The sequence below is a fragment of the Strongylocentrotus purpuratus genome, unplaced genomic scaffold (genome assembly GCF_000002235.5).
Source record: "Strongylocentrotus purpuratus isolate Spur 01 unplaced genomic scaffold, Spur_5.0 spur5_scaffold_8, whole genome shotgun sequence".
Lineage (NCBI taxonomy): Eukaryota > Metazoa > Echinodermata > Echinoidea > Camarodonta > Strongylocentrotidae > Strongylocentrotus > Strongylocentrotus purpuratus.
In genome coordinates, this window is record NW_022145614.1 from 24,172,463 (window position 1) to 24,200,366 (window position 27,904).

Consider the following 27,904-nt stretch of genomic DNA (forward strand, 5'->3'; position numbering starts at 1 on the left):
TGTTTGCGTATAATTACAATAAGGATCTCTTATTAACGGAAACAATCGACGGTTGTCATATTCTTCTTCACTCACCCCCTTAATAAAGCCATTTCTGATTTGAATTAACGAAAGGTACAACTTAAGCCATAGGTCTATGTTATTACTTTCACTAAATTCTCATTTGACTTTTCTTAAACCCAAACAATATACATTTGTAAATTTTGAAATATTCTGATGAATTATTATAATTGAAATCGTATAATATAATCGTTTAAAAATTCCACAAAAGACAGGGTACCTTTTTTCCTGCAGAGAAAGTGAGGAGAATCATAGACATTCATTAAATAGAATTTTCAAGGGAGCTCTCCAATTATATCCCCTACTTTTAAAATAATGTCAAGAAGCTTCTCTTTATAAAACGTCTGCTAAGCCTTAGAAATAACGGCGTATGACCTGATAAGACAACCCTCACTGGCAGATTTCAAAACGACCAATTAAACACACACATTTTTAGTGAACTGTACCCTTTTCGAATTAAGATCAGCCCCGCGTTAGGTTTTTACGTTGTAGAATATAGTCCCGGAGGTTTGTCAGTTAATGGAAGCCATTTTGGGTTGCTGTGGGGCAGATGACTTCTGCAGATGATAGATAGGGTGTGTCCAGGAATCCTGTACCCACCATCAAACCTCCCTCATCCAACTGGATGTCTTTCGTACGGTAGAGATAGCCTGTTGTCTTGTTGAACACTACTTCGTCGTTGTAACTGTAAGAGAAAGGGGGGGGGGGTGGTTATTTGTAATCTGGCGATCAACAGGTCACCTACACAGTCTAATTCCTGCGTGGTCCATCTGTTGCGTTCTAGACAGAGATATAACGCCGTGAAAAAAATTAATGCAAGCCCCTGGGCAAAGGAATACACGGGTTTTATTTTGAAAACTTGTTAGAGTACATTTATTGGACATTATCTATGCGTCCTTGTTATCTGCATAGTGGGTTTATTGACGCACTTTATACAATCGAACGGTTACATGGCGCTTTATAAGAACAAATCACTGCAAACTGAGGTGGAAGGTAAACATGGAACTTCTTTTCACCTCATGAGTCCTTAAAATTACCCAAATACCTGCTTTCTATAATATCAGTTTTCCCTCACTGTCTTTTGTTAATTCCTATAGACGATCTAGTCTTCCTTGCCAACAAAGTATACCTTGTCAAGGAACCATGTACACAGCTGTTTCTCTGTGCAAACAGTAATCTCTGTAAACACGTTCCTTTGACGACTCTGCAACATAGCAGCATGTTCTGTATGGCCTATGTTATCTGAGATGCATCGTTCCCCACAACCCTGTAACTTGCCTACCTTACTAACGTTCCGAAGGGACCGAACTCACTGGCCACAGTCATGAGTTCTAGATCAGCGCTCCCGTACTTCATACAATAGTTATGATTGACGGGAGAGTTGAACCTGTCCATCAGCATATAGGCCGCCCTCTCCGGTGATCCTCGAAGTTTCTCCAATGCATCCTTCATCTTCTCCCCGAACAGATTATTGCCTTATATTACGATGAAGGACATGAAGAAAATAATTATTTGTGTATGTCTTTAAACTAGCAATTTCTGTGCCTTTACCCCTCAATAATCCAAGTATTTCCGGGGAAATGAGAGATGAGCACAAAATTATGAGCACATTTAAACCGGCAGACAGGAGTCGTATACTAAGAGACGTTGAACGCCTCGGTATACATTTTTGTCTCATGCAAGCCACTTATCTTTTTATCCGAGGAAATTAGATTATTCATGTTGTTTTTAGGACAAGATTTAATAACTTAAACCTATTATATTCTTCAAATGAATTACTATCATTGACGCTTTGTAACGTTTCATTATCCTCATCCCTGTTTTCCTCGACCACTTTTGCTTACCTCCTCCTTCTCTTTGTGGTTTCATAACATACTTCATCGGGTTAGCAATGGCTTTCTCTGCAGCCTCGTCACCAGCAGGTGTCTGACAAAATAATCAGACAAAAATAATAATGTAGTGGTTCTTAGGGTCTTAAACCCTACGGGAATATTTAAAAAAAAATCTCTTTGTAGTTTGTACTCGCTGGATAATAATCATGATTTAAACAAAGCTTATATGAATTTAAGCAACATTTGCATTATATAGGGTTACAGCATTAGTCAAGAAACAGAAGGAAAAAAACCGCTAAGGTATGTGGAGCTCCTACACCCCTCCAAGCTATGACCAGACTTGCGAGCGTTATTACATCTTGCTATAAGGCTAGCCAAAGCAAATGAGCGCACGACATACAAAGAATGTAAGACTGAAGCCTACACAAATTCAAAGGATCCATTTTGTTTATAGTTCAGTTTCGAGATCACACAGGGCAATAGTTTTAACCGTGCCCCTCTAAGTAGTCAATAAGTCTATTTTGTTATTGCAAGGGGCAATCGCCTCCTGGTTACTTACAAGATCTAGAGTGTAGTGTCCAGTGAATATGCTTCGTAAATCATTGACTCTTTTCTTTCCTTTGATGAAGAGTTCGATAGAGCCAAGCTCGTAGAGTACTTGCTGAATCTTTTTGGTCCCGGCTAGCTGCATGGCCACTGACGGACACACGGCCGCCCGTGATCTCTCGCCCATTAACCTGGCATTCCACTCCTAAAGGAAAGTTTTAAAAAACAAAAATCAGATTTGAAATATCATGTGACGTACGGTCTCCAATGAAAAATGCTGAACTTCAATCCATGACACTACACTATCATTTTTACTTATTAAATTACCTAAATCTTATTTTCTACCAAAGCCTTAACCCTATATCTTTGATTTTAAAAATATCAGATAACCAAAAGGACATATTTGTTTTCAATGCTTTAACAAGAATTTGGTCCGAATCTATTTTCTTGGTCCCCCCAAAAAATTCTTTTAAATTCAACGTGTCGACGAGAGACTGGGTGAAAAAATGTCTTTCCATATTGAATTTGACCAATACATTGCTTGGACCCATCTCATCATCTCTACCACCCCACCACCACCGCCATCATCATCTTCACAATGACCGCCTCGAACCCTAGTACCACCACTACCAACATCACAACATCCTCAATGACACCATCATCTTCACCATGTAGATAAAGATGATGCTTACGATAATGACGGTGGTGATGATGATGATGATGACTTTCTTCATCACTGTCGTCGTTATTAAGTTCTTATAAAAGACCAGTTGGAGAGCTTTGATTGAACTAATCAGTTGTATAGCTTTATTGAGGCTCCACTTCTACTTGTTGTCCATAGATGTATTGATGGAATCTTTCACATGCGTATGTGATTGCCAGCAATTCTTTCTCGATCTGTGCATATCTAGTCTCTGCATCAGTCATTGATCTAGATGCATATGCGATCGGAACCCAATCTTGATCATATTGCTGTAGTAGCACTGCACCAATACCATCCTTTGATGCGTCTGCTGACAGCTTGGTTGGTTTCTTGCTGTCATAGAAATGTAGGACTGGCTCTTGTATCAGAGCTTGTTTCAGCTGATTCCATGCATCCTCTTGTGCATGATCCCATGTCCATACATTCTTTTTGTCTAGTAGATGTCTCAGCGCTGCTGACTTGGTCGACAGATCTGGAATGAACTTCCCTTGGTAATTGATCATACCCAAGAACCGTTGGACATCTTTCCAACATTTCGGTCTCTCAATGTTCAAGATAGCAGACACTTTCTTTGGATCAGGTTGAACTCCTTGATCACTGATCAAGTCACCTATGAATGTGAGCTTCTTGACATTGAACTCGCATTTGTCTTTGTTCAACTTGAGATTCATTTTTCTCACAATGCTGAGAACCTCTCTCAACCTGTCATCATGCTCCTGTTGGGTAGTTCCCCATACAATCACAATCATCCATCATTGTGTTAACTCCCGGAATGTGTGCAAACAGTTGGTGCACTATCTTGTGATAGACTTCCGGAGCACTACAAATACCAAAAGGTAGTCTCAAGAACTTGTACCTTCCGTATGGCGTGATAAACGTACAAAGCTTGGAGCTTTCGTCATCTAGTTGGATCTGCCAAAAACCACTAGACGCATCTAACTTGCTGAAGTATTTGGCTCCTGCAAAATGTGCAGTTATTTCAGCTCTTGATGGCAATTGATAGTGTTCTCTTTTGATTGCTCGGTTCAGGTCTCTTGGATCTAGACAGACCCTGAGCTGACCGTTCTTTTTCATCACCACCACGAGAGAAGAAACCCAATCAGTTGGCTCATCAACTCGTGTGATTACGTCCATTCGTTCCATCTTATCTAACTCGTCTTTGAGTTTATCTTTAAGTGGAAATGGAACTTTGCGACATGCATGCTGAACAGGATGTGCGTCCTCTCTCAATGTGATGTGGTGTTTACCAGGAAGACAACCTAGACCTACAAACACATCTTGATAGTCTTGAACTACACTTTTACCCGTTCCGTGTTCAGTTTGTTTCTCAACATGATACACCCGTTTCACCAGATACAAGTCTTCACTCGTCCGTAATCCTAACAAAGGCTGACGATTTCCAGGAATGACTAGACACGGCACATTGCGTTTGATCCCTTTGTACTCAACTTGTACACAACAACGACCTTTGACCGGGATATCTGTCTCATAATAACCTGTCAACATCACTTTGGCTCTTTGTAGCTTTGGTTTTGGTTTCAATTTGTGAAATACTGTCTCAGGAAGAAGATTCGCCTGAGCACCAGTATCAACCTTGAAGTCAACCGGCTGGTTATTGACTAGTAGATTAACTATCCATTCATCCTTGGATTCTTTTGATTCAACAGAGCAAATCATGAAACCTTCTGAATCTACCTCCAAGTGCTGCAGTTCATTGACCTTGGCTACTGGGGTTTTACAACATTTAGCAAAATGATTCTGCTTACCGCACTTCTTGCATGTTTGACCTTGTGCGGGACATTTGTCTTTGCTATGTCGGTTTCCGCACCTGCTACATGCATCACTTTTAGTACGACCTTGAGGTTCTGACCGTTTTGACTTTGAACCAGGAAATTTCTTCTTAGTCTTGCTGAAAGAATCTACCGGAATTGAGGCGTTTTCCCCTGCGGAACTCAACGCTTGTGTCTGCGTTCGAGTTTGTTCAGCCGCACGACATACTTGCAACGTTTTAACCAATGTAAGATCATCTTGCCTCAACAAACGTTCTCTTAGACCATCGTCTAAAATACCACAGATAATTCTGTCCTGGATAAGACTCTCTTTCAACATGGAAAACTCACATGACTGAGCACGACTCCGCAATTCTGTTGCGTACTGATCAACACTCTCATGCACTAACTGAGATCTTGTGGAAAATCTATGTCTCTCATACGTTAGATTACGTTTCGGCATGCAATATTCCTCATATTTGTTCAACACGTTCTCAAGCTTCATGCTCTCACCCTCAGCAAATACAAACGTATTATACAATTCCAAGGCAGCATCGCCAATCACGTGTAGAAGCATTGATGTTTGTAACTGTTCATCTTTTTCAGACATTCCTGAGGCAACATTGTATAGAGTGAATTTCTGTTTAAATCTTCTCCAGTTCTCGGAAATATTTCCCTTTAAGTCGAGTGGAGGAGGTTGACTGAGATTTGCCATTTTGTTTCTTTTTGTTTCTTAGCCTAGTGTAGTCACTCACATGAACAGCATAACAATTAGCTTTTTTTTTTCATGTTCATGTTCATGTCCCATATATGTCACGCTTACTGCCCGTTATACTGGAACTGGCCCGGCACAGAACTATGCACTCCAATCCATACAACGACAGCGCTAACTATTATGGACATAACTTCATTCACTGGACATACACTTAGACTCTAAGCCCTCTAGCTCTCATCATCTCTCACATCACAAAGAATTGGATTGAACTGGCCTGATTTCAATGATTCCTCCATATATATATATACTGTAGGCTGGGTTGCTCAGCACAAACACTGGCTGCTAAGTTCTGACACCATATTATGTTCTTATAAAAGACCAGTTGGAGAGCTTTGATTGAACTAATAAGTTGTATAGCTTTATTGAGGCTCTATGTCAGTCAGACATCTTTGTAGCATCTCTTGTACAAGTACTTATTGTTTCATAACATGACCTGGCATGAGTCATGGGTTGCAGGTCATTCTATATTTAGTTATACATGCTAGTCTGTATTTGCAGACTCTGTTAAACTACATGTAGCTATCACTACAGTCGTCATCATCGTTGACGTCAACACCATCAATATCAACATCAAACAACTGCAAAATACATGCTGAAAGAACTATAATCATACCACTTCTGTTGGATATTGACGTGGTGAGTATCCCGTTCTATAGTAAAGTAGCGCGACCTCCATATCGTCTCTGCAAAAAAGACAAAAAATATCCTCAACTTAATCAAATCTAAGAGATAAATGCCAACGTTGTGGTTAAAACAATACATGAGTTCCAGAAAAGGCGAAGATGAAGCACAAAGTTGCCCGTCAGTTTCTTTGAATGGTAGTTGTATTTAGAATGGAATATTGAAATAGTGAAAGAGGAGGAGAAACGATATGATTTGTTAGACTGATGTTATCTACTTGCCACGTTGATTAGCGCTTAATACATCGACGATGTCTCGACGCCCTTGACTATAACCCCGTAATCGGAGTCAGGCTTGGCCGTACACAATCATCTCAATGCACACACATTTTCACTCCCTGGTGAGCATTCTAGCCAAGCGTCAATTTACAGACGCTCATAAATGCTTAGCAAACTATGATGAATTCCATTCGATGGCGGTATAGTCGTATAGTCGTCCCGCACGCTGGAAACTATACATGCGTTCGATGGATGCATGGCCGTATAGTACTACAGTTTCATGCGTTCTGATTGGTTAAAACTATACATCTACTCGATGGATGTATAGTTGTAATGAATATGGCACGTTCCGCCCGCCATAACCACAACACGTAAGCCCCTAGTATATCGGCGGGGCTGGCTATCCTTCGATATGAGTCGACACAGATCAAAGAAATCTTTTGAAATCTTAAAGTAGATATTCATTGATTTTAAAAACTAACTTTATTTTCATTATTGCAAAGTTGAAACTTTGATTCGACAAGGTTATCAAAATTCAATGCTTGGAAACATTCGAAGTAATGATTATTATAAATTACAAAACGCTTAAATACAGCCCCGGCATAGCACCTGAAGAGTTCTACGAACGCTGCTGAGATGTGTGAGATCACAGTATGGACATGACTTGCACAAGCAGACGATGTCCCATGACATCTCACACATTTTCAGTGCCAGTGTTTTCATCTTCTCTTGAGTTCTTTCTCTTACTTCATATATTTCCTATAGGAACTCAGTGTTATATGCTCTGGCTCGTTATGGTTAGGAGCCAGAGCAAATAACACTGAGTTCCTATAGGATATTTTTTTATTCAGATAATCATATCTCAGCCAACACTTAACATATTCAATTGGTTTACGGCATTCAGACATTATTTTTGATGCTCTTTCGGAAAATGAAGACAAAAATGAGAAATTCTAAAAATAGTTTTTTGATGACGTCACACTTCACCACTCTATACCCTATGAAGGGAAATACAAGCTTTGAAAGTTGAAACACAAAGGATGAAATTGTTTAAACTCACATGAACAATCGTCTATCGTTTCCCCGAAGCTCGGCTCGTTCGCCTATCTCTGTGAGTGTCCTTCTAATGACCTTCGCCCCATCATCCATTGCCTTGATACCATACTCCATCCACCTCTGATCAAATTTGTTGCTTTCTTCCGATGTCACAATGAATACAATGACTGCTCTAAGAGTCAAATAAAGCGTGGAAAGAGAGCTTTTCATAAAACTGAATATCCTGATTATGTTCAGTAGTCCTTGAGAAGAATGGAAATTTACCTCAAAGCTACATTAAGTTTTGGTGCCTTAAACGGATAGTTGAGTTTGGGTATAAAGGACGCTACACAAAATAATTTTTATATTTTTTATGAGATAATGAAAAACTAAGTGTCAAATTTGAAAGAGAATACAATTTAAACGACAAAATCATCTTTGTTTGATCATAATCGGCTCAGAGACTGCTGAATTATCCGTAAATATAGCAATTTCTAATATTTGTGGGGCCCCACAAATATTCGATAACTTTGAACCAGCCGTTGAAAAAACGAGATAGCGCCTTATACGTTTTATTCCAGCCAATGCCAATGTTGGCTTTTTGTTGGCTCACCCCTAAATATTTCCGGGGACAACAATTTCAGAAGAATGTCTAACTCACTTGGGTTCACCGTATAATCTCCATGTCGTCACCATCCCATCTGCGACCCCTTCCATCCCGTAGTTGCCTGGTACACGGTCTAACACCTTCTCTCTGTTCATACCAAGCTGCTCTAAACTATATCTACATTGCAGGAGGAAAATATGTGTCTGTTTAAAAATCGAGACTGTAATTCATGACTCACCATTCCAGTCGTGTAATATATTTTAAGGATCATTTCGGGAGTCGCAAACTAACTGTATCTATATGGTTCAAAACAGCCCACAAGACCAACATTCGACAACGCTGCCATGTCGGTTTCATGAACCCTTTGAGAGGGTTAACGAGACTAATATTGTCGGTCTTGTTGGTCGTCGGTAGACTGTCAGTCTCGTGGGCTGTCGGTCTACCGGGTTTTCACCTCGTGAGTAGCCAACTCTACTCAAACCATATAATAATAATAATAATAAAAACGTTACTTATAAAGCGCTTACCACCGAAGTCTCTAAACGCTATATATATATATATATATATATATATATATATATATATATATCAATACGTATATGTGCTAATCAATCTTGGTAACTTCATGCATATACCGAGGAAATAGAACCTACTTGATAAGGAATTTAAATCGTATATGTGTAGGCCTACATAGCCAAATATGTTTTCGTGTATTTTCAATATTCCTGTTACTCCTGTAGACTTACGTAGTTTACAATCAAAACAATTTCACCATTTTCAAAAACCAATTGAGAGACAAAATCACTTTGAAATGACTTAGGTAGTGTTGGCACGGAGCGCTAACTTCATGGTCCTATTCTCATTGCATTCCTTGACCGACCCTTTTGGGTAATAAAAATTCCCCGGAAAATTCCATCTTTCTTTATAAGCTTCGACCGCGCTCAATCGTTAGTCTGAAGGCACAAACCCTTAGCTTTTCTGCACTGTAAGCTATATACAGCATAATAAGACTCTTTACTGTAGCTGCTCCGGACACAACCAGAGACTGACAGAGCTACAATGTAAGCTCTGCTCAAGTAGGCTCTGCTCAAGGCGTTATGAACGGAGGTAAAGGGTCAAATTAGAGTCCGTGTCTGCAGACTGCTTAAACGCACTGCTAGAAGGCGAAGAGTGCCCCACCCTAACACTTTCGTTCAATAGTACATGCATATGTCGGTAATCTCCAATCGCAGTTTGCATATTCGAAAAACCCAACATTAGTAGTAGAAGTAGTAGTAGTAGTAGTAGAAGTAGTAGTAGAAGTAGAAGTAGTAGTAATATTATTATTATTAGAAATAGTAGTAGTAGTAGTAGTAGTAGTAGTAGTAATAGTAGTAGTAATATTAATAGAAGAAGTAGTAGAAGTAGTAGTAGTAGTAGTAGTAGTAGAAGTAGTAGTATTAGTAGTAGTAGAAGTAGTAGATGTGATGGTGGTGGTATTGTTATTATTATTATCACCATCAACATTATTCTAATTATTTACCTGTGTACATCTACTAATCTGGTACTGAGAGCCGGACACCCTGCTGCTATGGTGTTAATCTCTACCATAGACAGATCAAGATCAGGACCATCATTAATCTCCTTACAGCAGTCTAGCATGTAATCCGTCCGATTGATGCAAAGGTTCACTGGCTATTGAAAAGATCAAGAGAAAAGATTAATAAATGACAATAGAAGGACCCTTTATATAATAACAATAATAATAACAATGATAATAATATTAATAATAGTTATATATATTACTCGTAAGGACCGCTATTCATAATACGAAATCGGGGTCGCTATTCATAAACATGAAGAAGGGACACTTTATAAATAGCGGTCCTTATGAATAGCGGTACTTACGAATAGCGGACCTTATAAATAGCGTTCATTATGAAAAGCGGTCATTATGAATAGCGGTCCTCGTGAATAGCGGTCCTTACAAATAGCGGTCGTTATGAATAGCAGTCCTTATGACTAGCGAGGGGACCCCGCATTGGAAGAGAAGCAAAGTCTCATAAAGAAGATGCAGGTGTCTTGAGGGATAAGAGATCGATGATGTAAGAAGGGGCATTATGTCCATGTTTTGGTATGCACGTGAGGAGTAAAACTGAACGTTGAGAATCCAGGAGCCAGTGAAGAGAACGCATTATTACTGGGCAACGTGATAATATTTCGGGTACGGGATATTAATCTTGCAGTGGTGTTGTGGATACGTTGAAAGGCAGAATGTATAAGTCTGGTAAACCATAATAGTAACAAAATTACAATAGTCAAGGTGGGAGGACACTAAGGCATGAACGAGTCGTTCTGCTGCATGCACTGTTGGTTAAGAACTTCCCGAGTTTACCAATCTTGGAACATCCACACACATTCCCACCCACACCCACCTTCCCGTGCTTTATACAGTCATGGAGGGGGCGTTCTGATTGTATCTGTCGTCATCTAAAATCTGATAGATGGATATGTCAGGAAGAATTAGCTTAGCAAAACAAGAAGGGATTATAATGGCCAAAGCAAACATATACTGCCCATATCACTAAACGTACACAGATGGGTCTTCACTTAGCTCGATCTGGACACGACAAGTATAGAGTAGGAGGCACTGGTGCAGACAGAGGCGTTTCCAGAAATTGGTAAACGGGGGGGGGGGGGGGGGGGGGGAGCAGAATTCTCAACGGCATTGCATGGCAAATGCATTCGTAATTATCTACTGTTACTGGGTTATTGGGGTGATCTATTAATCAGAATAATAATGATAATAAAAATGTTAAAAGTAATAATAATAATATAATCCATACTATTATTGCGTATAATTTATGGAGAAAAAATATGCCCCTGTGCGCTGTAATGGAGAAAAGGAAACAAAAAGAATAGAGAAGAGAGACTCTTAGCATACTTTCTTAAGTCATTAGTTAACATTAGTAAATTTTATCTAAAAAGAAACATTTTAAGACGTGTTTGGAAGTTTTCAACAGTATCACAATTTTTGAAAATATTCTGGCGGTTTATTCCAATGCTCTGCTGATGCAACCTGAAAAGGACGTGACCCGTAGAACTTGTATTTATTTGAGGGAAAGAAAGGAGAGACTTTGGGGAAGACATATGCGGTTTCTGTTAAAAGCGTATTGGGGGTAGACGTCACCATACTGGTGGAAATATATCAATCAGTTCATACCAATAATGAGACGCGTGAGACAAAGTTGTGTTACACCTTATTTGACCGCCGATGTCTGTACTAGACCTTGCTCTTGATGATGACGATGATGACGACGATGATGATGATTATGATGATGGTGATGATGATGATGTTGGTGATGTTGATGATGGTGATGCTGATGATGATGGTGAAGATGATGATGAGGATGGTGGTGATGACGAGGATGACGACGATGATGATGATGATGATGACGATGATGACGACGACGACGATGATGGTGATGATGGTGATGGTGGTGATGATCATGATGATGATGGTGATGATGGTGATGGTGGTGATGATGACGATGATGATGATGATAATGGTGATGATGATGATGATGATGGTGATGATGGTGATGGTGGTGGTGATGATGATGATGATGACGATGGTGACGAGAATGTACCGATCTTTTTCAGCCCTTAATCATTATAGACCCACTGCCCTTGTACGTTGCATATTGTTTTTTCTTCTGCGCCTACAAATTGGGGGAGGGGGGGCACACCGGTTCGAATAACTCTAAAACCATCGTTATTCTCAAACCTTACACGGGTGATCCCATAGGAATTCAATACCACAATACAAAATGATTGTGCTTCTCACAACCATTTTATCACGATTTCACCATTTATTTGTTAATATGTATTTACACTGTGCTTTACTCAACAATAATTGTCCGATGGATATTTTACAATGATGTGTTTTCTAGCCCCAACAAGGAAAGTAACAAAACAACAAAACTTCGAAACGTGAAATCCGATTAAAAGCCAGTTTAGCCTTGCTTATTGTCACTCACCTTGATGTTTCCTTCTTTCTTTACTTGTAAGTGCATCTCATACAGACGTCTTGTGAACTCGTCAACTGGGACAACACTGCAAAAAATAAAACATGGATTTAAATTATTTTCTCTTTATCATTACAATCTACTCTGATGTGTCGCAAGACGAAATTTTGTTTGAGTATGTCTGCTCATAAAGAGGTGTCAAGTAAAATGGTTGAAAGGTATTATCTAACGTCTTGAAGTGGTCGAAGTAGTACTTGAATGCTTTAGGAAATGTTCATTGATTTGTGAATTGTTTTTAATTATCTTTTATTTGCTTAGCTTACTGATTTGTTTTTTGATCTATCGATTAATTTGTTTACAGATTTTTTAATTGATGTGTATAAGGTGGTTCGAGGAAATTGTTTCGTTTTTACCCATCAAGTAAAACTTGAACTGTAACACATTTACAAATAAATGAAGGCCGAAACGCATTTCTAAGTTGAATTCTATTCTTTCCATGAGAAATCTTCATAACCCTTATTTTCAAGAAGAGTTGTTTTCTAATTGCAAGATACCATTGATATTCATATCTATATCTAAACAGTGTGACGTACGACAATTACGGATAATGTCCGCTGCAGATGAAGCGTCATTTTTCTGACGTAGGGGTGCGTCTTTAAAAGGGGCGGGCTTTGACGCACTATGACGCATGTGAGACTGAAATCTCACGAATAAAAAAGTCATTGCAAACTTCGTTCGTTCGTGTCTCCTTAGATCAAGATTAATGTAATCTTGATCTTCGGAGTAGTTGCTACAACCGGCCGTGTCAGACACGTTGCCCCGGGGTGCGAGATAGGACTCTTGTAGCGTTCTCCCATTTAAAACAATTATACAATAACAGTTAACATTACATTTAATCAATAGTATGAAACTATTAAAATTACTCTCATGTTACGGGAAAAAATATTGCATATATATATATATTATGAATCGATTGATTTGGTCGATCCAGTTCGATGGCACAAACACAGCACTACTGGACAAACTGAAGAGTGCATATAGTCATGGCCTTGAATCAACGTGATTTCACCAAATTGATTAAAGCGCAGTATTGAATTGATGCAGTATTGTAAAGGGCGTGAGATTGTTAAAATAGAATTGCGTAATAGGCAGGGAAAATATGGGCTGGTGCCTGCTACAAAAAAAACTGTATACGTCCTTCTCGCCACTACATCGAATGTAGATTATCATAATTAGCATTCGCACATCCTATCATCAAAAAAGATAATTGTGTAAAATAGACGGAAGACGTATAGGGGGAATGAAAGATTAGGACTTACTTGCCACAAGTTTGAGGATTTATTGATTCAATGCGAGCCTTCCATGACAATTTTGATGATTATTAATGTGTCTTTTGAAGAAAAAATGTGATTCCCTCTTTTAAAGATACTATGTCCCTTTTGCAGCCAACATCAAATTCAGATCTTTAGAACTTTGCTGGCATTATGAATATGCCATGTATGTCCTATCTGTGAAATTTAAACATTAGCAGTGTTCTAGTATTCAAATTATGCAAGAAAACCCGTTCACCTTCTAGACTTCACTGCCAGGCACTATTGAGTGACTGACTGACATCTTTTTTCTTTGGTAATAACATACATAAAGTGAGCTGCAACAGCTATATGAGCATTTGTCTACATCAATAACCTCTACTTGTAATGGCCAAGATCAAATTGATTGAAACTTTGTGCAGCACATAACGTACGACCATTCAGTAAAAGGGTCTGAAAATCAGACTATTACTTAGATGATTGCAATCACTTAAGTCGATTCGACAACTAAGGCCAAACAAAAAAATGTTTTGGTTGTCCTCGATTGCTTTTCTGGAGTAGGGGCGGGCGGATTTTTTTTTTTTTTTTTTTTTTTAAACTTCATTTGTTGTGTGTCTTTAAAAAAAAAAAAATCCCCCCCCCATTTTAAAATTTTTGTTTAAATGATTTTTTTCCATGAAAAACAAACAAACAAAGTCTATAAAACACATTAATATGGTAAAAGACTAGTTTAAGCACCTTTTAAATCTCCATTGTACTACTTATAGCTACTTGCGCCCTCTAATCGGTGACCATTTCTCCCCCATGATCCTCTTTATCTTATGTTAACTGAGAGCTGATTTTATGAGATAATCACCTGTCCAGTGCCCTTGCAGGGTGGTCTAATCCCTCCTGTAAACTAGTACAGATGGGTTTTAAAATGAGTTTAAGAATGCTCAGAACCTGATTTGAAAGAACGGCATTTTGACATAGAAAAATAAATATGGCAAGTTTAATAAATACAGAATTGCGTACTGAAAAGACCAAACTGGCAACGGGACGCATTTTGACCCTTGCAAATGCACGAAAAGGTATGTTTGGCATTTAAGATAGCTCCCTCAAAAAAAAAAATGAATTTAAAAATATTGAATTAAAAAAATAAAAAAATACGAGCGGCCCGAAAATGACGAGCTGGCGGGCGAGGATAACCAAATTATTTGTTTTTGTTTGCCTAACGGTCATTATTTTCCGAGTAAAAGCCATCTTCAAGCCCTTTCGTTTTGAGGGAAGTTCTAAATACGTATTGTCTTTCAAATGTCGGCGGAATTTAAGCTTTTAATTTTTTTGGCCTGCAAATGGGAATAATATTGTGGTCAAAATATAAGACTGAGGGGCTCCCGGGGGAAGCAATATTTTGGTTGAGAATCTATACCTTTTAAGTGCTGAATAAAGGAAGGCATCGTCTTTGCTTATTCCCAGCATAAGTAGATTGATATCGGCCTGTAACTCCATGGCCTTGTGGAAGAGGTCCCTCGGAAAGGTGGACGGGAGCAGCGTAAGGGGTCCATGTACTGTCTGGAGCTTGGAGGGGCGGATCAACACCCCCATGGCATAGGCCCGATCCTTCATGTCCCCTGCTAGCTCCTCTAGCTCATCCGCAGCTAGCGGCAGCTCAATTGCCGGGTGTAACTCGACCATTCTTGATGATAACAACTCGACTGTCTAAGTCTCCTGGAAGAATAAAAATAAAGAACAGAATGGAAAGTGAGACAGCCGACACTCTTGAAATGACACGGCAAGTAGACGATAGAGTGACAGACAGAGCAACGATATGGTGTGCGAATGCACACAAACATGGGTGTCGATCGATCTGTAACTGATATTAGGGGGGGGGGGGGATGATCTATTCATTCATCCCCCCCCCCCCTGACGAATAGGTATTACGTAAGGACCGACACCCATGCACACAAATAACATTCAATACCGGTCGACGTGATGAGAAGGTCGTCTTGCATTAGATCATCTCGCAAAGTCGTCGTTATACATGCGTGTAAAGTATATGGTTCCGCCACCAGTTTCTCGGCCAGGAAAACACGCCATCTATCCTAAAGCAATTATTATCAAACATTAAAGGTAAAGACCAGTTATGGTAATGCGATTGCATTGTGAAAGAAACGTTGTGGAATCGATCAAAAAATGTTGATCATCTACCATCTAGCATCTGCAAGGTTCTTGAATCATCAAAATGATAAGAAATTTGGCCCATTCTTCGTAAAGGTACAAGCACTATACACAGAAAGATGTATATGGGACTACCCTATATCTCTCACAGACTATGAGAGAAAAAAATTACCAAATATATGAATTAGTAGGCGGTTTCCCGGCAAATTTGTTATCATCATGTATTAGTCAAAACATATTCTTTCACATGATTGGTAATGAGAGCTTCCATTTCATTTTTTGAAATTGGGGCGTTTCCAATACTGGTCTTTACCTTTAATATACATTGTGCCATCTATTAGGCAGAAGGGCGTTAACTAATACCATTTAACACATAACGGCCTTCTGACTCTTAAAGGATATGATGAACACATTTCACTGAATCATTACTATTCCTACACCTCTTATTTTCCGCAGCTCTATTCTGACACTCGGAAGTTCCGATGCTCTTAGATTGAGGATGACCTCATGTACCCCTATCTGCGGACCCCCTTTGTTCCGACATCCGTATGTTCGGCGCCCCTGTCTTCCGATACCCCTTTATTCTAACACCTCTTTTTGTTCCGACACCCCTTTTTCCAACAACCTTATGTTCCGACACCCTAAGTTCTGACACTGGTATATTCGGCTGCCTCTATATCGAGGTTGGGCTACACCCCTACGTGTAGGTAAAAAACCATCCACTTATTTGGAAAAAGTGAGGTTCTGGCAGTGATTCGTAGAGCATGTTTCGGGTGTTATATCAAAGAAGAGAAATTGATTATTTTATCAATTTTAAGCCCTTAAAATTGATAAAATCGATTTTTAGATCGATTTTAGGGCTTAGTGAAACACCCCCTGGTCTGATCTCAACTAAAATATAATCCACGAAAGATAAATGATTTTTGAACGAAACAAGACGTGGGGACAACGGTTTGACACCTAGCCCAAAAAGCGACGAAGTCATTAAAAATTGACCAGGTTCATACGTACGTTGGCCAGAGTGTGATTATACTTAATAAAATAAACATAGTAGCCGATATCAGTTACTCATTTACAATGTCAAATTCAATTTTTGTTTTCCAAATTCAAATTCACATTTATTCGGCAAAAGATAAAAACATCAAAATGAAATCATTACAAATGAAATCATTATAAATACCGGGATTGCTAAAATAAATTAAAAACTTGTAAACAAGCAACCCCAATTATAAAAACATATAGATACTATACAATACAATACGATGAAATACGATACAATACAATAATAATAATGTTACATACTAACAAAATATATGAATCAATTATGTATTTCAATAAATCAATAAGTGGCAAGTATTGTTCTTTTCAGTTTAAGTTTAAATGCGTTGTGGTTCGTAACACCCTTTAAATGACTTGACATGGAGTCCCATTTGTGAGGACCTTGATATCTAATTGATTTATTTTGCAAAAATGAGTTAGTGAATTTTGGTGGATGGAAGTCATTCTGTTTTCTAGTATTAAAGGATTGGACATCCGAGTTCAAATGAAAACTGTCATGAAACGTTACTGGTAACAAATCATTTTTGAGTTTGTACATAAACAATAAAGTCCCTTGAGAAAGAATATTTGGAAGTTTGTGTAAATTTAAGGATTTAAACAATGAAGAGGTGTGCGCCCTGAAGGAAGCGTTGCAGCACAACCGAACAGCCCGCTTTTGAAGTATGATAAGGGGCTTTAATAATTTATTAAACGTTCTCGCCTACACTAAATTACAGTACGTAAGGTAAGGATATATGAGTGAATAGTATAGGGAAAGCATGATAGAGGATGGTAGAAAATTTTTGAGCTTATTCATTACACCAACTTGGGACCGAATCTTCTTGGAAATTAATTCAATTTGTTTTTCCCATGTAAATTTGTTGTCAATGGCAACTCCTAAAAAAATTGCAAATTGTACCTGGTCAAGATTAACATTTTCAATTAAAGTATCATGTTTTTGCCAAAGTTAAATATCATGAACTTTGTTTTGGTCTGATTAAGTTTTGGTTTATTTGCTGAAAACCAGCTAGCAACCTTTTGAAGTTCAACATTGGCTTCGAAAATTGAGTCATTCAAATTTTTACCAGAATAGAAGATGTTTGTGTCATCGGCATACGGTACATAATGTAATTTCCTTGAAGACTCAACAATGTCATTTATGAAGAGCAAAAATAATAACGGGCCCAAGATACTACCTTGAGGAACACCTTGCTTCATTAATAGCAATTCAGAGTTAGATTCATTAAATTTTACAAATTGTGTTCTATTAGACAGATTCATCCATTTACTCACTTTGGTAAGTTTGGAATTCAGAGTTGTAACAACAACTTTTTGATCTTCATCAGAGAAATAAACACTCATGTGGGGTCGATAATATGTCACCATACGTTATAAAGAAGTTAATTTCGTATATTATTGAACACTTAACCCATGTGTTTAATTTATCAATTGTGTCTGGAACATTTCCTGAATCAATGAAAGTTTCAAAAGTCATACCTTAAAAGAAAGGTGATATACATGATTTATCGAACTATCGCCCAATATCATTTCTTTCGACTGTTTTTAAGATTTTAGAAAGACTAATGTACAATCGATTATCTACTTTCCTTCATAAGCATTCAATTATTTTTTCGGAACAGTTTGGGTTTCGAAAATGTTATTTAACAGAGTCAGCTTTACTTTTTGCATCCGAACTTTTGTACAAGTTTTATGAAAAAAAAGGGATAGCTTTAGGAGTGTATGTAGACCTTAGCAAGGCATTCGATTGTTTGGATCGCAAAATATTGTTAAGACAATAAAGTTTTTATGGAATTAGAGGCATTCCATTGGAACAAAATGGTCAAATTTCGAGACCCCCCCCCCCAAAAAAAAGTGTCCTCTTACCCCCCCCCCCCCCAGAAAATGCAATAAATTTTCAACAATATATTGCATTTTACCCCGGTCCCCAACATAAAAAAATCCTCTGGACAGCTATGCATTATGGCTCAAGGTATGGGCACACAGAGGATTTTGTTATCTTGGGAACCGGGGTAAAATGCAATAAATTATTGAAAATTCATTGCATTTTCTTTGTTTTTTTTATTTATGGAAACTGCCCCCTACCCTAGCCCCCGCTGCGTACAGTCATTGTTCGGCGACAAAGCAATTGCCTCGCAACTGTGAGGCCCCAGGATCAAAACCGTGTCGATGTGCTATATTAGTGCCCTTTTGTGGGGCATTAATCCTCATTAATGTCATTTATGACTTAAGGGCGTAGGTCCCCTAATTGATAAACATATTAGCATACACATGCTTTAGCAGTCACGCAAAACACACTTTGTCAAATTATTATTCAATAAAATCTGAGAATGTATACTATTATCTAGATCTATTATTTTTAAATTATTTTTTAAAATTATTCCATAAATTGGGGTAAAAAAAAATATTCCAACTTTATGAGCGACAGTGTATTTGGAGAGATTTTTTGCCATGGGGGTGTTGATCCGCCCCTCCAAGCTCCAGACAGTACATGGACCCCTTACGCTGCTCCCGTCCACCAGATTTCCTTCCTATACTCCTCTATACATCTTTACTACTCACTCTCATACACATCACCGTCATCTCGCTTAGGCCTAAGCAAGTGGCACCTATGCAATGAGACGACGTGTTATATCATTATAATCCTACCTCCTTGGTTTTATGAACAGTGGGTATCCCCTCCTCAGCATCGATCGCCCCCATCCCGCCCTTTACCCTTTCTCTAGTTACCCTCCTCTCTGGGATAAAGGAATATGTACACTGGTGTAGGAAGGAATAATCTCACTAACAGTTCATTGATTTATAGTAGCTTAGTTAAAACCCGACATCACCCCCTCTCCTCCCCCCCCCCCCCCCCCCCCCCAATAACAAAAAACATACACGCTGGCAATTAACACCTCCGGCCCGAGACGGCGGGTATCCCCGCCTCAGCATCGCCCCATCCCACCTTTTGCCCCTTCTCTAGTTACACCCTCCTCTCCTCCTTGTACTCTCGTTAAATCATTCTCCATGTGGGAGTCCCCGATAGTGATGGCATCTCAGTTATGCGTCATCGTGTGTCTATCCTTACAGCATCTCAGTGGACGTGTTCACACGATGGTTTAACTTTACCTGTTTACAATCACGTAGCTCTAATTACTCGCACGACACCGGCACTGCCAACATGTTCATTTCCATTGCAGAATCTCAATAGCCGTGTTCATGATGATTTAGAATGCCCGTTATAACTTGGAAGTCACCGTGTAGACACCCTTAACCTTGCAGCTATCCAATAGCCATGTTCACTCGGTGGTCTGGCTTACCATTTAATTATTTGCGATTTATCATCACCGTTACCATGTGGACATCTCTGCAGCATATCAATAGCAATGTTCATACGATGGCCTTACTTTATGCAGAAATCCGTGATGCAATACAAGAACATTACTATGAAAACCAAAATCCGTGTCTTAAAGTCGTATATCAGTTTTCTCTACAGACGTGAGTGTTGGACGATAAAGAAAGAGCTTGAAAGAAGATTAGAGGCTACAAATATCTGGTTCTTGAAAAATACATTATAAATATAATTACAGTGCGTCCCAGAAAAAACGAAACCGAGAAGTATCGATGTTTTACCATAACTTAATCACAACCATAATTAATGAATGATACATATTTGGAAAGCTGATGCATATTTCACGCATGAGTAATTCAAAGCAATTTGAAGTAAGGAAACCAAAAAGACATTTGGCGGGCGGTATCTGAATTTCAAAGAAAAATTCATATTTCTAGAAAGTTCATTTTCTGCTCTTTCATGTGCTACCTCAATCAAGAAAAATGAGCCAGGAATAACAAAGTTCTGTTTGTTTAAAGTAGCCCTTACATTTTCATAATTTTAACAAACGAATTCGTTTTCACTGGGTGCCTACCGTAGCAAAAAGCAGATTTGACAAAAGACTTAACTCCGTTTCGTTGACAATCAGCCATGCATGAAGACTCTCGTCTACGGCTGATTGTCAACGAAACGGAGTTAAGTCTTTTGTTAATTTCGTTTTTTGATACGGCAGGCAGCCAGTGAAAACGAATTCGTTTAATAAAATTATGGAAATGCAAGCACTACTTTAAAAAAACAGGACTTTGTCATTCCTCGCTCATTTTTCTGATTAAGGTGTCATATGAAAGGGCAGAAACTCAACTTTCTAGAAATGTACATTTTTCTTCGAAATTCAGATACCGCCCGCCAAATGTCTTTTTGGTTTCCTTCCTTAAAATTGCTTTTAATCACTCATGCGTGAAATATGCATTATCTGAGTAGCATCACATGAAAGAGGAGACTCTAAGCTTTCCAAATATGTATCATTTATTGATTATAGTTGTGATTAAGTTATGATAGAACATCGATACTTCTCGGTTTCCTTTTTTCTGGGACGCACTGAATAATGTACAGAAAAGATAAGAAATGGAGAATCGTTTAGAAAAGCAAGAGTAAAATCATCACTCATCAACACAGTAAGAAAGAGGCAAGTGCAATTTGTGGGCCACATAATAATATCATACAGGAAGAATAATCTTTAACAAACAATATTAACAGGGAAGATTGCTGGAAAGAGAAGCAGGGCAAGGCGACGCCTCACATATTATTTTGTAAAGCCTGAACAAATTGTCAATGATAATAAAATCAGCAATACCAGTTTTTGAAGAATAACAGATAATAAACAGAAATGGAGAGCCATGACCGCCGATGTCCGTAACAGATGGGGTGAAATTTGATGAGGTGACTTTTCATTACTCTCTCCAACTAAAGATATTGATACTGGCAGGTATTGTACGCACAAAAAAAACTCAGTGAGTTAGAGAACTTTTTATGAAATTTCGAAAAGGCCCGGAAAGTCTACAAAAACTATATTGCTTAGAAAATTTAAGGAAGCCTGCAGTATATCTGAGCAGCAGCGAACCAAGTTTATCGACCTATTTAAGATTAATTTTCCAGGACCTGCTTTCGCGACGAATTGACATCAATAATGTGACCTCAAGTGAGTTTTATTCGCGATTGTACACTGGCTTCTTAACACTTTTGAGGCTTGAGGGGTTCGGTGGAGCCAAACTTAGTCTCAGCGAAATATATCCACGTCCGAACGAAATCGTCTGATTTTTCATTCAATTGGGTACCTGCAAACTCAAGCAGGGACGGACTATATGACAAAATAAAGAAATTATCCTTCGAGGTCAATATCGCGATTAAGTTTGTGTTTTTTTAGACGGAAAATGTACTTCGTGCAGCAAGCATAGAGACATATTGACATAAAGCAATGATGGGCCATGATGTGAATATTTTCTAACCCTCGACCGTTCTCCTCTCTTCGTGGAGCGTTATAAATGTAGTATATCGTAATTCATATATTCTTGTTTATTGATTGGTTCAAAGTGTGTCACATGTACTCACATGATCAAAAATAAACACACAATTGTGCAAAAAGTACTATTTACGGCTAGCAAAAACACATTAACTCGTGTCGCAGTACGTAAAGTATAAAAGTAAATCGAACTTTGACGTTGAGTATGAGAATACGACATTCTGTTTACATCCTATAATTATGAATGATCGCTGCAAACTTTAAGGCTTGCAATGTCGGCCCTGTGATTGGCCTTACGCGCAGACGATCGATGGTGCAGAGTTCATTTCGGGCATTTCCCACCAACGAAAATCAAAACAACAACAAAATGGATACCGGTGAAAATTCTTACAGCAAAATCTTTTAACCAATCAATGGACAGTGAATATAATGAATGAATGAGGTATGTAAAACGAATACATACTGCCTTTAAGCTTTATTCGAGTCTCTGGATTTAAAACGATATATGGTCCCTCGACCTCTGGGACTGCAATAGCATTATTGCAGTCACCTTGGGACCATTATAGTTCTAACCAGAGCCTCTCATGGAAGTATATATTTGTATTTTATCATGTGCTATGTAACTGATATGTATGACGTATATACATGAACCGAGCATAGGCATATCTAAGGGCGCGTTCATGCTTGATTTTGACGGCCAGAATCAGGCATATGTTACGCGTTTAGTTTAAAACACGATTGCGTTCATGCTCACTTTTGTAGAATCACCGAAAAACGGCGATCACGATCGCCGATCGTAAACTCACAAAAAGATGCGTTTACAATTTGTAAACGCGTTTAAATGGGGTCAACGCACTGACCTCTAGTGGGTCTACGTAGCATGCGCACACAGGTTTGCGAATCCAGCTGAAGGCCACCCAAGGAGAATTGCCTGGAGAAGTGAGCATGAACAGTGCACCGTGGAACTGCGATTACGATGAGCGTTTACGATGAGCGTTACAAATCGCTCATTCTGCCTTCAAAATCAAGCATGAACGCGCCCTTAGTAGATACATATGTACTATCACTTACCAGAGAGATGTAATCCTAGACCTTCCACACAAGCTAAATTTGTGTCACTTGTTATCGAGCTACATACAAAAGATAGATCCTTATTGGAAATTATGCCCCCCCCTATATTAGTTGCTGTTTTGCTATCTGTAGGTCACCTTTGCGGACATCCGGCGGACATTAGCGGCCAGCAGGGCGGCGATTTCTTTTCATAACCGAGGGGGGACGAATTGCAATATTTACTTGTACATTGTGAAGGATATGCAAGGGCGCGTAGCCCTCCAGAGTTGTGTTGCAGTCTTTAGTCAGTATTTGCTATGCATTTTATTTTTGCACTTTTTCAAATTTTCCGCCCCCCCCTAAACAAAACAACAAAAAAAATTAAAAAATGGGGGGGGGGGGGGACGTGTCCCCCCGTCCCCCCCCCCCCCCACAGATCGCAGCCCCTATCAGCGGCTGTCAAATTTTACTAGCCCCATTTCATCCTTTCTGTGTAGCTAGACCTGTATCCGATCCAACACTACAATACGATAGGACACTCTGGCAGAGTTTCCCCAATGACCAGTCATACCGACTGCACGGTCCACCGCTTTCGTTTCGGCGTATCCCCAGCACGCGTGATAGCGCTGAGGTATTTCCACACGTGCACGAGTGTGTATATAACCTCACATAGGTCAAGAGGTCAAACGACTCCTAATGTTCACATCGGGACCTGATATCCGAACACATGGCATAGCTCATTACGTGGCGCCAACCGGGTTTTGGGCTGTTCATTTGTTCTTAGTAGTTGGAAAGAATTTGGCCGAGTTTTAAGATGAATTAAGATGGATTATAATGAGAATATGGGAGGCTATCTGTGAAAGTTTTCGTACCATAAGATAAATGAGCCACTATTGCCTCGCAAGGAGGAACGGTTGATAAGTCGGAGTAGACAATGTAATGTTAGGCCTACAGTATACTAAGTGCTTTCCATGAGGCTGTAATAGTTCACCGAAACAGAATCGTATACTTTCTGTAAACATCATTTAACATTATCATTGTTGTGGGAATTTAAACAGACATAGCTCAAAACAGTAAACGCAGTTTTTCAACCAATCAGAATCCTGTATTGAGCGTTGCTTTCAACTTCCCAGTTTGTGTAACCGCCTTTTTCTTCCTTTTCCTTATTTAAATTCTCTCTTCTCTTTATTAAGGGCTTTCTGGTTACTTGCCAATGTCCTGAATAAATAAAAAATGCCATACAAAAATACAAACAAATCCCCACAAAACGAAAAACACCAATGTATCTGTTATTGTGCTACCATGAGCATCATAAAAGAGAAAATAACAGGAGAAACAAAAGTAATATACGGAAAACAAAATCAACATCTTCTTACCTGTGATTCCGACATGTACAAGATCGTAGAATAGAAGAAAAAATGAAAGGTTCTCAATCTCCGATCTCTAAGCTACTTGATAGCACTACCGTCTCCTAGCCATGCTGTCTACAGTACAAGTGCCCTTCTATAAGTTAACACACACAACTCCTCCTCCGTTGCCCTCCCTGTTGCTCACTGCTTCTCTCTCTCTCTTTCTCTCTAGCTATACGAATGCTTGCCCGTATGGAATGGGAAGGATGCGGGCTCGACTGCATGCTGTTTGCTACAAAGTGACCTTAGGCGCTGTAGTCGAGATGCTAAAGGGGAAGATAGATGATGAGGTAATTTCACTCCTTGTTGTTATGTAGAGGCGGCACCGAGGGTCGTGGGGGGCATGGGACACATAATGCCGCCTCCTCCCCCATTACACATTTTGCATCCTCCCTTCTACATCCTGTCCACTGTTACCTAGCTATCTTGGGTGAAATATGACTTCGGATAATGATTGAAGCGTGTATATTCCTTAGTTTTATGCCATAAGGCTTTTTGTTAGTTAATTAGTTGTTCCCCCTTTTTTCTCATTATACCCCCCCCCCCCACCTCTCTGCCTCTTTCTATCAATATCTCGTCTGTCTCGTCTCGTCTCATTCTCCCTTTCTCTCTCTATCTCTCTCTATCTCTCTCTTTTCCTCTGTGTGAGTGTGTCTTTTTCTCTTTCAATCTCTCTATTTCTCTCTCTCTCTCTATTTCTCTTTCTTTCTGTTTTCTCTTTCCCAGTTTGTCTTCTCTTCCCCCTCTCTCTCACTCTCCATTCAATTTTACTTTTAAACTATAACATTCATCCCCTCATTATTTTGCCTCTCTTTTTCTCCCTCTCTCTCTCTCTCTCTCTCAATTTCTACTTTCAAGTTTTCTTTAAAACTGTAGCATTCACCCCCTCGTTCGTTATAAACTCTTACCCCGCCTTACCCTAGCTAACCCTAGTTCCCTATCTTCCAGTCATGAGCCCCATCCTCCTTCTCCTCCTCCGACTCCTTTCTAGTATCTAATATCCTCCGCCAATAAACTAGTTTACATGCAGATACAAAGCCGTGTCAGACGTATTGCGGGTCTCTATACTATCTAAGCCCTAGATTAGCTACACATCCGTCTTCCCTGAAGTTGTAAAACTATGTATGACCTGTATATACCTCAACAAAACGTGGACATCAAATCCAGCACAGTCTTCAAATCTGCAACCCAAAAACTCAACCAAATAGCATAACCCCTGAAATACACAAATCTATACTCTCGTCACGCCAAGTTATACTTCAAGTTATACTTCAAGTTATAGCTCCTAGCGGACCTTTTGGAAGAGACGAACACAAGGTACAAGGTACAAGGTACATGCCCTCAAAAAAGATATTAATGTAAATATGTACAAATTTGAAGTGATAAGGAGAGTTCCAGTATCTGACTACTTATATACATAAAAGGAGAAGAGCTATTAAACTTTGGATTCAATATTTTCTTTTTATCTTTTAAGTGTGATGCCAGGAGAGCTAGACTACGTACCCCAACAATAAAATTCCGCTCTCATTTGGCGGTGTAGGCGAGGTCTCCATTCAGAAATTCCAAGTCATTATAGCAGCACGCACCGTGGGGGTGGGATGGAGGGGGGGGGGTTCCTGATTTTGACTGGCTGTAAATTTGTGAAAGGTATCCACAAGATCAGGACCGCCAGGGACAGAGTCTCCAATTGCCTTTTTTAAAGGAAAATACAGACTTTTGATTCCGCCGCTGTGATATAGTTTTATACCCCATTTCCTCTAAATAAGTATAAATATTGTTGCTCGCTCGCAACATTTAAAGTTCGTAATCTGGTACTGTACGACAAGTCGTATGACGTTGGTCTCCCCATAACAATCCATCAAAATAAAAATAAATCCACATAAATGGCTTTTTGATAGTTATATCAAATTCCAGGAAAATGGGTGTTCTGTTTCACGAAACTCTATTTAAACGAGCGGAAGCACCGGCGGCTCTATTTTTAAAACTGTTACAATTCTCCTTGGATCAGTAAGACCCAAAATGAGCCTCATTATCTTCAGTATACAAATGTCATTACTGTAATATTTAGGAATAAATTGTCTAATTTAGGAACAAGATTGAGTAATGTTTGAGTGGTGCCCGGCTTTCCAGCAATCATATTGTACATTGTTCCTGACTTGGAAGTATATACGATCGACCGTAAGAACTTTCAGGCGAATAGCATCCCATGTTTCGGACCTTACAGCTTTTATAGAAATCAAATCTCGACCGTCAAAATGAAAAAGTTTGAGAACCCCTGCACTAGGCTAAAATGTCCGGAAATCGAGAACCAGTGGTGTGATAAGGCAAGGATGCACACAAAAAAAAAATTGTGTAAGTTTACTCATAAACAAGTGTTAATTTACTGACACTATAATGACACACTAAATGAGTAAAATTTACTCATCCAATTTAGTTTTTTCTCTTGGTACTCACCATGTTAGTTCCTGTTGTAATGCAGATAAGTGAGTTTTTACAATTGACACTATAATGACACACAAGTGAGTATTCTTCATGAGTATTCTTGAACATACTCATGATTGTGAATCTTGTTTACACACCATTACGAGTCAATAAAATAATTTGGTTTGGTGATTAATGATGATGGGCATGCACCTGTGAGTTAATCATTTAAAGATGAAGTTGAGTTCTGGTCATGCGATTGCATTGTGAAAGAAACGGTGTGGAACCGACCAGAAGAGGTTGATCATCTAGCACATAAGAATTTGTGTGTATTGCAAGGTTCTGGAATCATCAAAATGATAAGAAATTTGGCCAAGTCTTGGTAAAATTACAAACACTTGCACAGAAAGATGTATATGGGACTACACGAACACGTGGCGTAAAAAGTCGGCCCCCCGATTTTTACGATGTTACATGCAAATTAGAATATGAAGGCATTTGAAGAGCCATGCTTTTCAGGGAAGATGTCTTAACTTCCATACTTGCATAATAAGAATGAGTAATATTCACAAATTACTTTTCACCTCTTCCCAGAACTCAACCTTCTCTTTAACTCATTCACGAGTAATTTAATGTAATGTTAGAAATGTTAGAAATGTTAGTAATGTTAGAATAAGTGCTCACCTAACAATTAGAAGTAGAGTCTACGTCTTTTTTCCCCCTAAAACGCAAACATCAAACAAACTCACGGGTATTCAAATAAAAACGAAACAAACTCTTACTTACGCCTTCGCTCTTCCCATGCACGTCAGCCAAAGATTCGATGGAGTCTATTCTTCGGCATTGCATGCTGTAGTATATTATTGCATGCATATGCATTGCCATGTGTGTCGATCCTTACGTAATACCTATTCATCAGGGGGGATGAATGA

At 39.0% G+C, this 27,904-nt stretch overlaps 1 protein-coding gene across 3 annotated transcripts; it reads right to left on the reverse strand.

Moving 5' to 3' along the window:
* Positions 1-21: 21 nt before the first annotated feature.
* LOC105437067 (glutathione synthetase-like) lies at positions 22-27,904 on the reverse strand. 3 transcript variants are annotated; one of them, XM_030975360.1, is made up of 11 exons: positions 27,759-27,904; positions 14,955-15,253; positions 12,246-12,321; positions 9,749-9,900; positions 8,281-8,403; positions 7,645-7,812; positions 6,299-6,368; positions 2,452-2,643; positions 1,905-1,986; positions 1,343-1,535; positions 22-745 (listed from the first exon to the last, which is right to left on the reverse strand). In XM_030975360.1, exons 2-11 carry the CDS (start codon positions 15,218-15,220, stop codon positions 577-579), a joined length of 1,491 nt encoding a protein of 496 aa, XP_030831220.1. In that variant the 5' UTR covers positions 15,221-15,253; positions 27,759-27,904; the 3' UTR covers positions 22-576. The 3 variants fall into 3 exon arrangements, with proteins under 3 accessions (XP_030831220.1, XP_030831221.1, XP_030831222.1); XM_030975361.1 differs by having other exon boundaries at positions 27,755-27,794; XM_030975362.1 differs by lacking the exon at positions 27,759-27,904 and adding an exon at positions 24,519-25,083.